At 41.9% G+C, this 13,366-nt stretch overlaps 1 protein-coding gene across 3 annotated transcripts in view; it reads left to right on the plus strand.

Moving 5' to 3' along the window:
- Positions 1–13,366, plus strand: part of plch2a (phospholipase C, eta 2a) — a 191,189-nt gene that overhangs the window by 37,371 nt on the left and 140,452 nt on the right. The window contains exon 1 of one of the 3 annotated variants that reach the window (XM_044209949.1): positions 12,811–13,071. The exons of the other annotated variants lie outside the window; for them this stretch is intronic. Within the exon in view, the coding sequence (XP_044065884.1) occupies positions 13,047–13,071 (25 nt within the window). The 5' untranslated portion in view covers positions 12,811–13,046. Of the gene's footprint in view, positions 1–12,810; positions 13,072–13,366 lie in introns of those variants that run through there. 3 annotated transcript variants of the gene reach the window in all.

Here is a 13,366-nt window from a genome sequence, read left to right on the forward strand (position 1 = left end):
TATTTTTATTCTTCTGTGTTGTGTTTTTTGGGAGCCAACGCCAAGACGGCGTGGAGTAACGTGGCGATTCTTCATGGCTCCTGCGTTGAAATACTGACCTCGGTGCATGTTTGAAGGCTTATAATCCAGCAAGAAACGGGGCCGCAGCCATGGGGCCAACTGTTGCAGAGAGCCCCCGACTTCAGCGATCATGTGAATATAGCCAACAACTGGGGGCGCTGTCAAATATGGGTAGAATAAGGTTCAAATTAATTTTCATCCATTTAACAATTAGATATTTAAAATCTGACTACACAAATGTGTTTACCATCCCCAGTGTACTCTCAATCAGTATTTACAACTTCCATTTCTAGGAAAAACACTAATATTTTCTAAAAACTACAATTCCCTTGAACCGCGTCTGATCAAAACACCACAGTTGTAGTTCTTCCGGTTACATAAATATATCAAAAATTTAGGACAGCTGAACTTCTAATTACACTTCATCTAGATGATCTATGTTAAGACGTAAAGATGTGAGTTTATTTCAGATATTTTAGTGAGCAATCTAGAAATCGAGTTTTGGGTTGGTAGTTCTTCCGGTTAGCAAAGTAGGCTTGTAAACGTAAATAGGGTCGTAAAAAGATCTCTCTACTAAACATATCAAACATCTAGCGCAGCCGAACTAGTAATTACACTGCGTCTAGATGATCTCTGTTAAGAAAAAAGTAAAAATGTTGGTTTATTTCAGATATTTTAGCCAAAACAGCTTCCGCATTACGTCAACGACTGACAGCCAACGGGAAGAGAGAAAAAAGTTGTTCACCTACACAGGCCTGGATGAGGGAAAATTTCATGCCAAAGACACCTATAAAAACCTATGTGGCACACTATGTCTGATTATGACTGTAAAATCATTGTATAGTAAGTAATTTATTAAGTAATTTGCTCTTTTATTAGTTTTATTTAGTTTTAAGTGTGCTGTGAATAAGTGTGAATAACTGCTGGGACAATGGAAGAAAACACACATGAGCTGTAACTCATTGTGGGAGAGCTGTATTGTAGAGTCAATACACCTGCATGTTCCTTTTCATCTTTAGAAACTGAAATCGAGTAGCAGCAACCTTCATTTGTACGTGGAAAACATATTGAGGGCAAGCCCTCTTTTACAAATGTGTCCTTTTTACACAAACACAGTGTACCGATACAATAATATGGTTAGTGTTAATTAAGGCTATTCATTACACCAAAGCTGGCTGAACCCTGAGTGCTGCGAGACTTTAGAAAGTCACTGAGACAACAACTTCTACAAAGTTTTATTGTCCAAAAAGAGTTTACACCGGGTTTTTGGGTTTAGATTGACAGAACAGCTCACAGCTCAAGAAACACAAACATGGACTTTGTTGCGGTTAGACTAATCAACTGATCAGCAACACAGCATCGATTAGATCCCGACCAGTTACAGCAAAACACACACAGAACATAAACTGTCTGAGTGGGATAAAAGCAGGAAACCAGCCTCGGTCATGAGTGCTTACAGTCTTAGTTGCAATCATCATCATCCTCAGCGTCATCAGGTGTCGGTGTCTGTGTGCTTGACATGGGGAGGGCTGCCACAGGCAGGGCTTGTCTGGGGTGATGTAATGTTGGTGAAACCTCACAGTGGCATGATGTAGCTTCCAGCTGTTTGAGACGCTGCTCTGTGTCATTGTTGGCAGAGAACACAAAGGCGTGCGGCTGACGGAGGAGGTCACTTCTCCTTTTCCTCAGCTGCCCGAGTCTTCATATGTAAGGCATCAGTCCCTCGCCTTTTCAGACTCCTCGAAACTTCCTCTTCTTCAATCTGGAAGAGGACAAAAGAAAAGAGCTCTGTCGTGTTGCCAGGTGGTTTCTAAAATGACTGCCAGGTGGTTGCCAGGTGGTTAGGAAGTGATAACAGACAGACACTGCTTACTTACTCTGTTTCCTCCTCCATATCCGACTCACAGGCCCAGATCTATATATTACAGAAAGTACAGCACAAAAAATTGAGTAGTTCCAGCCCTGAGAGCATCACTGTGGGACACCTGACCAAACTCTGCATCGGTTATAAGGGAGGCTTTGGTGGTAATTGATTTTTAATCACACCATATTCAATTACTGCAGCATTATTGCAACTCTTCATTTATAACAACATCATTGTGACAGTTTCCTACAACAGTATGCTACGTTACTGTCTGGCTCATAGCTATGTAATCACACCTAGGCCTCCATGTTGCATGTCCGACGTCAGCTGGGCGCTTACAGATGGGTGTAATTACATAACCACGCTGAACTCTTACTGGACAGTGAGTCAGTGTCTGGAGAACAGATAGACATTATTACAGCTCTAATAAAGTGCTTCAGTTCATGTTACTTCCACACAGCTTACAGGACTGTACTTCATTACTGTACATGCAGAGGCAAGTACAACATATTTGCAATATTCTTTGTTAATAATATTTGTGACTTTATTACAATATTCAAGACATTCACGCATTCACTTCAGTTGCTTACTTATTGGTTTTGGTGTCTGTTGGGCCAGCTCCATCTCCTTTTTCTTCCATCTCTACATGTGTCGCTCAGAAACCACTAAGCACAGTGGTGTCATTGATCTGCCAGCACAGAATTTTGACTGGTTATACAGCAGTGGACAAACGTAGGTCAGGTGATTTGTCTGTGAGCCCAAACCCATGGAGCCGCCTGGTGCTGCACTTGACCTGTGATTCGTCACATACACTGACACCGAGCACATTCCTACTGTATTGTCCTAAACAATGCAGCTATGAAACACGTTTGGACAAATATCAAATGGGAAAAATGTTAGTTTTAAGATCACTTTTAGGCATTTCTACTTCATTTCAGCAGTGCAGTGGGTAGACAGGAAAACGGAGAGTGAATGATGTGTGAAACAGGTCTCTGTGAATTACCTGGAAGGCAATTTGTGTCCATAAATGTGAAATACGGTACAGCCAAGGAGATTATGTCTGCTATGCCTTCCCCTGATGTCTGATTGAACGCAGTGTGACATCACTTTGAGTTAATGTGTCCAAGTCTTTTATCAAAACAATAATTCAGCTGTAAACAGGAGCTTAAAAATGTACTCGTGCAACACAGGCAACGTCACAGGCAGCTCGCAGGCCTCACATCTTCGGAGAAGCTCATCAGTGACACACGGGATCTTCTGTTCTTGCTTTTATGACCTCTGCGCGTTGCCAGCCTTGAAGTTACTACAGTCCTAAAGATTTAAGAAAAATGTAGATAATTATGGGAGGAATAATCGTCTTTTTCTACGAGTTAAATCTAATATTTGGACTCAGTTTTCTCAGTCCTAATAAAGTATTCTGCGACTGTGACTAACCTGGTGAGGCTTGGAGCCGTCAGGATGTGATAGCAGGCATTCCTGTACATCCTTTTCAGCATCAAACATGCGGGTCCCATGTAACAACCACACATGTCCCTGAGCTTTGCTTCCTCACAGGCATCCAGTGTCACTGTCGTACCTCCATCCGCCGGGGAGACAAACGTTTCCAGCAATCCTGGCTTTGTATCTGCTGCTACGAAAAAGGGTTTAGGTCAGAAACAACCAGGGAAAAATATACTCACAAATTCTTAAAACAAATGTTGAAAGATACCCAAGGTCCCACATTCATACTCGTACAGCCTTCATAAATGCACAGCAACAGGTTGATACATTTATACTATTACTATTTTATTATAATACTTTATGCAGTAATGAACTAATTTTGCAGATATCAATTCAGTTTCATCATTTCATGAAAACTGCAATTATGAGCAATCAAACAAGAACCAGGCTGGCACTTGAAGCAACGTTTGGACATGGACATGTGGCCCCATCATCTAACTGTGGGCAAACATCTACCAAACCTGTCTGTGGGAAGTGCTGATGCCTAAACCGGCATATAGCTTCTCCCACCAGGGCTCGGTAGAGTGAGTTCACCTGTGGTGTAAGCAGCAGCCACTGAAAGCATTACTGTTTCATACACTTAGAGCTCCCACACGCAGCCAGCCGGTGGGAAGAAGCAGCCAGCTGGGGGGTCCGGAGGAAGATTTAGTAAAGCCCACATTTGGTGGCCTCTGGCACATTTTCATGCCACTACTTCATCATATACACTGATCTTAATTATTGCATATTTTAATGAGTTTGCCTACCCGGCTGTAAACATGCAGTGAATTACTGTAAAAGCAGAATTAGGCTTCTTGTGCTTCAGCCCACACGGCCTATTAATATTTAAAACCACGCCAACTCCTGACTGATAAGAACTTTTGTAATTAGACCTTATTTAAATATGTTTTATTTTTTATTGACACCTTCACTGTAAGGCTTATCAGGACATGCCACAATGATGGTTGATGTATTGTTTAAGGTTGCAGGATATTTTAAACTGCAGTGAGGCTGATGCATGGCCTGTTCCTCATGTGACACAGGCCTGTTACTTTGACATCATTGCCTGTTTGTGTGTATTTGCAATGTGTCTCTGCTGTAAAAAGCACAATGTAAATAAAGATAATTCCTTCATTCCGTTCGTTCGCCCATTAACGTCTGCGTGGCGTATGTGGAAAATGCAGCGCTCTTTTAATGCTACTGTGCAATCGTCAAGTCGCTGCAGTGTTTTCCAAAGTAGCCCGTCTCATGAGGACGTCCATCATCATCGCAACTTGTTAATCAAAACCATTTTATTAGAATCAAAAATGTATATAATAAAGTAGCCAGCTGGACTTTTGATAAGAAGTAGTTATTTTTATAGAAAAGATCAATAATCATTTTGCATGCAACTGTATCATTCTAGATGTTTCCATAAAGGTTTACTTTTAGTTCTGATAATTAATGATGTAGTACAATCAAGGAAGAAGGGGTGTAATCATATGCATTTGTGAATTTTCACATCCATATGGACTCAACTCAGTCTTCCACCAAAGTAAGTGAAATGTTGGCTTCACAGACAGGACTTCAGGCTGACCTCTGCAAGTGTGAGGTTGTTCACTCCAGTGGCAGACCAACAGAAAGCTGTAGCAGAGGGATGGAAACGGCCGTCTGGGCTTGTGGGCTGCTGCTGGCCGCAGCCCAAACCTCAGCAGAGTGCAACACACGATGCAGAGCCGTCCTGCCAAATGAAAAAGGGAAATAAAATAAAACCAAAACCAAAGACTACTATAAAGACTGCCATACCAACACAGGCAAAATGACTTGGGAGTGTCACCTATAACCTAATGTTTGTTATTACTGGAACCACAAACAGGCCCAGAAAACAATTTTCAAAAAATGACTTATAGGAAGTCATTGCTGCACAGGATTGGATTCCTTAACCTGGAAAATGAAATATATTGTAAATGTAATGTAAAATGACAAAACTGTGTTGACAATGACCTGCAGGTTCGAGGAATAACCCCGGGGAGGATGGCTCATAGCAGGCATTCTGTACGAAAGACTGTCAGCAATCTATTTAGTTCAATACTCAGAGCTCTCTCTCTCTCCATATATCGATAGATAGATAGATAGATAGATAGATAGATAGATAGATAGATAGTCGCTCAATACAGCTTGGCCCAACCCTAATTTTGAATTGTTCAACGCAGACTGCGTACATGGTGAGTGATAAAACAAACGCACCACAGTCCTGTGACTGACAGGGACACAACTGGGAACTGGAGCTGCAAAGGAAGATGAAAAAGTCAGGTAAAGAGATATTACACATGCAGGCAGGCAGACCTGTGCCTCTGGGTTTTATTTTTCAAGTTCAAGGTTGAACACAGCAATGAATGTTCATGTTAGCCTTCATCATTGCTCACTTACAAAAATACAACAGAGCCACCACAGCCCTGATATCACCATACAGGTAAACAAGCTAAGGCTGTCTAATCATTTGGCAGTGTTCATCTTTTGCATTAATAGAAATGTAACTGTTAGCGTCTGTCTTGCGCTCACAGGTGACAGGTGTGCTGGTAGAGGAGCAGCCCGATTAAACGTGCACCCTAAGGCTCCTCATGAGGGATCAAACCCACAGAACTTCCAAAGACACCGAACATATCAGGCTGAATTACATGGAAACATGTATAACATTATGCTCAAGACATCGGTGCAGCCATAAAAAAGATGTCTTGGGTTTGAATATTTCACTCAGTTTATAGCTTCAATGAAGCGTTTGAACCAGCAGATAGAGAATATATGCTGTCACATTGTCTAGTCATTTTTACAGGCTAACTCTGAAGCTAATGGGAAGATTTAAGAGGGAACCCAGGGTGCAATTAATCCTTTTATTACTTAACTAACGTTAGTGATAACTTAGTTTACCAATAAGCCACGACAAAAGCTAATATTTTTGTAATAACATCAACCTAACATCACTGAAAACCTCAAAGCAGACACGTAAAAACATGCTAATTAGTAAATTGTTCAGTTGCTCTCATTTATGTCGTCTTTCCTTTAAACACCGCCAGCTGACGGACGGACTCGGTCTTGCACTGGTCGCTCGTGTTGCTGGGCGTTCGTAGCATCATGAAGGAATTTTAGTGCATTACGTTTTGTAACATATCATACAAAAGTTGTATGAGGATACCCTGAATGACTTCACACTCTTAGCAACTCCATACCCCCCTTCCAACTGTAGCAACATTTGTTAGGAAAGTAGTCTTCAGTCCAGCCCATTCACCCTGGTAGGAATAAAATTCTCAAATTTCTTTGGCAATGATATGATTATGTTGGCAAAGAACAGCTTAATTGTTAAGCCATTAAAGATTGACCCACAAAACCCCTACATGAACTCTACATGACACTAAAGCCCAGTACACTGACATACAGTACACACTGCATACCATCCTTTATGTGAAACACATTAGGCTGCATCTGCTCTTCCAGATAAGCTCATACTTTATGTATGTGTTGTTGTAGTGTGGTCACTAAATCATGCCCTTTATGTGTTATCAGTTGCAGCTGTTTCAAATCAAAAGAAGGCAACATCCTGGGTTACTATCTCGTGTAGGCATTGTATAAACAGAGTGACGAGGGAAAACTGCTTTAATGCGTGAATATGAAATGTTAGTTAAGGAGCCCCCGTTTAGCCATCAAGAAAAAACTAGTTAAAATGCAAATTCAGGTGGATGATTTCTGTGGATGGCTTTTTCTTCCTGTGATGTCATTTTAGTAAACCTTGCACATAGCGTTTATTTACATGTCATGTTGAAATTCATCATTGCAAGTTAACGTCTTAGAACACAATATCAGCCACAGTAATCCTTTAGATGTACAGAAAAAGACAACTGGCAATGGAGACAGGTGGCCAGACAGAAAGATATTAGAAAGTTGGGGGAGAAACAACAACTTGCAGTACTGAAAATAATGCTTCACTATGATCTCATCTGCGAAATGACTGAGTTACTTTGCCAGGGTGAGTCTATGAAAAAATGGAGGATCGAAAACATGAGTGAAGATGAGTAAAACTGAATGATAATGAAGGAAATTAGAGTGAGACTTGATAGCGCCTGATGAGTGGAGCTAAAAATGAGTTTGCAATCTCAAAAGGAGTGTGTGTCTGGGCCCGTGCCAGAAAAGGCTCCTCACCACTCCAATGAATAAATCAATGCCTTAATGCCGTTCTCCTCCCTCCTCTCTCAGATTAGTTCTTAGTTAGCTCCAGCTCTGTTTGAGCAGCCAGATGTAACCTATGTCCCCCCCTGGACCACTGAACTGCATCAAAGCTAATTTAGGGGATACATGAAGGGCAGCTCGAACAAAGCCGGCAAAACAACAATTACTTGATCACATCAAAAGACACAAGGGAAAAGAAAACCATCCACCACGATACTATGTAAATTTCTTCAGCTTGTTGATTTCAAGAAAGAGTCTCTATTTCTCCGTGAAAGAAGATGAATGAGAACACAGTACAACAAAATGCTCTCATAGGAGAGGCTGCCCTACATACAGAAATACCTCCGTGATCAAAACTGGCTCTACGCATTCACACAACAGGGAGAAGAGAGGAGGTTGCACCAGTTTGGCCTCATGACGGTTGTGATGAAGATTATTGATTGTAATCATTTTGTAGGAACTACCAACCATAACATAAAGGCGTATTCACAGTTGGTGATCTTAGTATTTACCACTGAGGAACTCCCAGAGGTGCTGTACCAAACGGTGCCACCTTAGCTACAATGCTAATGTTGCTTGTTACGTTTCAGAGACTCAAACAGTGCTTTTCTAACAAACCTGGTGGCTGCATCTGCATGCGGATATTTCACCAAGCGAATGTCTGTTTTGTCTGGTCCCCGTATGTCCCCAATTTTTATTCTAAGCAGGTTGTCTACTCTGCGGTGGATGCTCAATTGTAGTAAGTACTGCGAATGAAGAACGGCGATGCCGAAAAGTGAGACCAGGGTTTTCTTTGCTTGGATCAACGACGAGGCATAGACAACAAGGTCAGCAACGCCTGTAATTTATTATCCATATTGAATGAGCAACTGTTAGTCGAGACTGATGTCTTGTTTCCCTCCAGAAAAGGGGCATGTGATGGGGACGTGACAAATCAGGGAAGGACACGTAGTGTCTGCATCATCGTTTACAAAAGCCTCCGTTTTTGCACGTCCAAACTAGAACGCAACCCCAGAGTTTTAAAACGAAAACAGGGCCAGCAGCGTTTCCAACCTTATCCATGTCCGGGGCTCGAAAATCCCAGATTACATCCATCCACATTAAACTCTTGCCCAGCAGACCAGTTGAATTTCATGGGTAAGGCCTTCAAAGGACTGGCAGAGTCAGCCTTCGGTTCTTAACTGTGTATCATTGATGGCCAAGAGTCAGTTAAGAGATGGCCAAGAAACTCTACAGAAGCTGACAAATTAGCATAACTTTAACCAGACAGATGGGGATTAATTAGTGAAACGAGCTGCTGTTGTGTTTGGATGGCGTAAATATCAGCTAAAGCCCAGGTCACACTGCCAAACTGTTCAAAGGATGCCGGCAGTTTGGACTCGAGGACTCACTAATCCCTGCTCTGTCGTTTTGAAAGGTGTTAATGCGAGGTGGTGGGGCAAAGACTGGGCGCTTCACTCACGAACATGAGGAGTCAAACATTACCTGATTCTTTCGAATAAAGGGAACGATGGTTTGTTGAGTGACTGGAATCTACCTATTGGGTGGATTGCCATGAAATGTCCGATATTCAGGGTCCCAATGACCTTGGTGACCCCCCGACTTATCTCTGGGGAACCATGATGTTGACAATTTTGGCTTTGTGTTAAATGTCTCAACAACTGTTGCATAGATTGCCATGCTGTTTAATACACGTATTCATGGTCACCAGAGGATGAATCCTAATCACTTGTTGATCCCCTGACTTTTCATCTAGCACCAGCAGCAGGTCAATGACTTCATCAGTACACCATGCAGTAAAGTATCAACATCTCTCTACATTTAACATGGTTTGATGGTTTGGCACAAAATTATGTGCAGACATTCATGGTCCCCAGAGGGTGAATCCTAATGTCATTTTCCTCTAGCACCATCATGAGGTTGATAGTTTTGGTTCAGAGTGAAATATCTCAACAACTAGAGAATAGATGAAATTAAATTTGGTTCAAACATTAATGTTCCCCACAGGATGAATTGTAATAACTTTGGTGATCCCCTGACATTTATTCTTCTAATGCATCTAGTCAAATTTTTAATTTCTCCAAGACTTTGTACAGGTAGAAATCTGTGCAAAGTTTGTTTGCGTCACAAAAACGAGACGACACTGACCAACATTTAATTTGAGGTTTCCGCTCTGTGACAGTAATGAAACCTTAAGGTAAATGAAGGTTTTGTTTGGTGGATTAAATAGAATTTGCAGCTCATTCATCTGCCCTCTGCTCGCTGTGTGTTACAGCAGAACACAGTGTTGTGATTGGATGCGGCTTGACGGAGGAACACAAGTGGGAGTTGTGTCAGATTTAGTTGGCATTCTGGATTAAGCGGCTCCCTCTGGGTAACTGCAGGTGTTTGTTGAAAAAATAAACCACTGGGAAATGAATTACGCAGGAAAACAAGTGAAGAGTCTGGGGAGAGTGCGCTCTGTTGTCAGGCCTGTGTGACATCCTGTCTCATTTCATACCCTAGCACCCTACTGCATTTGTGGAGGAATGTGTATACAGTATGTGTACATGTCTGTGTATTCTTTCATCTCTGTGTAAAAAAGGCAGTAAGATGGCAACCAGTGGCATTAGTGATATTATCTTTTTGATTTTCTGATGTTTTTCACTAATTCGCACCTTGCGGAGCAACACTAAATTGGAATGAAACATTAAAAATACACACCTTTCAAGAATATTATGTAACAGGTTTACAATATCAAAGGTTTCCTATGAATAGAGAGGAATGGGTTAGTGAATATATACAAGCATGAGAGATAATTCTGAATTAGCTTTGCTCACATCTAGTCAGCATAAATACGAGTAAGAAGGTCCATCATTGATGTTGTATCTGAGTTTAATATTTCTCAGTAACTGGGTCATTACAGCTGTAAAACAGCAATATGTTAACATACAAGCAAAAAAGAATAAAACTTAAGAATACAACTGCAGCAAAACAAAGCAAATATACTAATACTATACTGCATATATGGGATTATTCAACTGAAAATCTTTCAGAAAATCGTTTTTTTGTGCCATGATGTGCATCTTGACAGCTACAGTACGTAGGTACACCACTCTCCTATTTCCCAGTATCAACGTGTGTCAATGCTCCAGAAAAACTACAATTTTACCACATTCCCTGCTTATATTTGCACACTCTGCTGCTGTGCCTCGACTGTACCTTTCTCGTGTCTGTATGGTGCATCGAGTGTGCACTACAGGCATTAAGTGACGCGATGCTACACACCGTGGCTGACGCGTTGCATGCACAGTGCTGGCACGGCTCTGAGAAGAGCATTACAGGCTCTAGTGGCTGCTAGCAGGGCTTTATAGTCTCATTCTTCTTTTACCTAAATTAGTCCCATCTCTTCTTCCTGTTTGCCATCTGTCTCAGTCTGCTTTCTTTCCCTTTCACTCCATCTCCGTCCGACTTTCACACACACCTATACAACAGGCTCAGGTGTAAAAGTATGTCCTAACCACTGTGGCATTGTCTGGCGCAGTGTTATAGATGGTAGCTGCAAATGAGTCTGAAACCATGTGCTGTTTCCGTAATTGCACAATAATTGTTCCAGTGTCCCGTGAGAAGGAAACGCGGCGTCGCCGTTGCTCTGTGTTATCACATCCTTCCATCTGTCTCTACTCACAGTAGAAAAGCAGTTTGGGAGCATCTTCCTCCATGTGATGTACTTGCAGAATAAAAACAGGATATTGTTAGTTTCATAAACCCTGTGAGCTCACTTACACTACGAGATTTAACTCTGAAAAATGTCCACGGAGGACTGAATCAGTCAAGCAGCTGAAAGCTCACAATCAGTGAATGATGAGGAGTTTTTATGACGATATGACTCACCGCCTCTCCAAACTCCCAACCTTATGAACAACTATTTAAACTACTGGCGAAGATTAAATGGAGCCTGATTCTGCTTCCTGGTCTATTTTTCACCTCAAATTTAGAAGATCTTTACTAAAATCAAAATAGAAAGCCTAGTCAGTGGTACGTTTGTCCGGGCAGACCGGCATTGTCCAAAATGACTTCAACTTTTTTGCCTTTTGAATCTTGCCAGCTCAAAATGAGATGTGAAGGCAAACCTACTGTGAATATCTGTCATCAACTTTATTATGTTTAAAGGATAAATCTGGTTTATCATAACTTTGGTTTTATTTTTGTGACTGTCCTCCGGAACGACTGTCGGTGCCGGTGGGAAACAGGAGATGGACAGTGTTCATCATCAAGTCCGTGTGTGTAGATGAAAAGTGAAGGGATCAAGTTATTACGATTCATCATGAGGGGAAGATGAGGGTTTTTAGCAAATTGGCAATGGCAATCCATCCAATAGTTGTTGGGATTTCAGTAAAAGTGTCAACCAGCTGGTGGCGCTAAAGTCAGTAGGATTCATCTTCTGGAGACCATGAATGTCTGTAAAACATTTCATCTCAATCTGTCAGTAGTTGTTGAGATATTTCTGCCTGGCCCAAAGTGGTGGACCGACTGACCGACAGTGCTGACCCTAGAGCCACGCTGCTCACCACCACGTGTTGGTGTTCGCTCTGTTTGAGTTGGCTGTATTTTGGATCAGGTCTCATGGTCCTCGGGTCTATTCAGATCATAGTACTTTGCCACTTCATTGTAGTAATGTCTCCATGTTCCCTGATCCCAGCAATTAGTTTGATGAGTACAATGTAATCAAAACTGATAGAATTGATGGGCAAAACTATGAAAATAAGACCCAGCTTGTAATAAAACAGAACTATCCGTTAGGTAACTGGCTAGCCACAGCGAGCTGCGTGCTACAGAGTTACTTTCCTGAGAGCAGAGAGTTTAGCTATATTTAATCTGAACAAAGTAAAGGGACAGGTCGGACGTGGTTTTCTTTTACTGAATGCGCTTTCAAAATAACCTCAGAGCGTCATCGGAGCTGAAACTCCAGTCAAGTTCAGTGGTGCTCAATCAGGACTTGGAGACTCTAGTCTACCAGCAGGACATCTGGGGGATTTTTTAGGATGCTAAACTTCTGATACCGAGGGCTCAGGTAAACCTCAATCATGCAGATTTTGTGGTACCGATACACCTGACAGGACAGGAACAATCCAGTAAACCCGTAATCTGTCTGCCACTACTTTTAACACAGGTAGTAGTTCTGCTTTACACACAGCTGGTGTGCATGGCAACCACGGCTGCTGGAGAGAGAGAGCAGAGCGAGGTGAGGCGAAGAAGCGTCAGTACAGGGAGAGAAGGAAAATGAGGAAGGGCAGAAAAAGAGGGAATTAGGTTAGCACCATCACAGGCAGAGAGGCATCCACACAGACAGAGGAGAGAGAGAGAGAGAGAGAGAGGGAGGTAGAGAGAGCATAGCAGCGTATTACTCCCTGTTCTCCGTCTCTTTGGTGTCAGTTGCTTTAGCGGCTCAGCGGCAAGCAGCATGGAGATGGAGCCTCAGAGATTCAGTACGTAACCCTTTCCTCCTCTTTTACTACTACTACATTCTGTTGGCTGCGGGGGTTTAAAAAATTCTTATCAAATATCTTTTTTTTTTATTTTAAGTGGTTGAATTAGAATGGTTTTATTGTGGTTGTGGTTTTAGTGGTTTGCTGAGATTGTGTTTAATTAAAAGTTGGATTATCAGTGTGCTCCACCTGTGAGATGATGGACATGACGTATAATTATTCCAGATTTTGACAACATTAAACTGGCTGTGTGTGATGAGGCATTTGGATTCGGTGCATGTTCTCATGCATTCAT

The sequence above is a fragment of the Siniperca chuatsi genome, linkage group LG10 (assembly GCF_020085105.1).
Source record: "Siniperca chuatsi isolate FFG_IHB_CAS linkage group LG10, ASM2008510v1, whole genome shotgun sequence".
Classification (NCBI taxonomy): Eukaryota; Metazoa; Chordata; class Actinopteri; order Centrarchiformes; family Sinipercidae; genus Siniperca; species Siniperca chuatsi.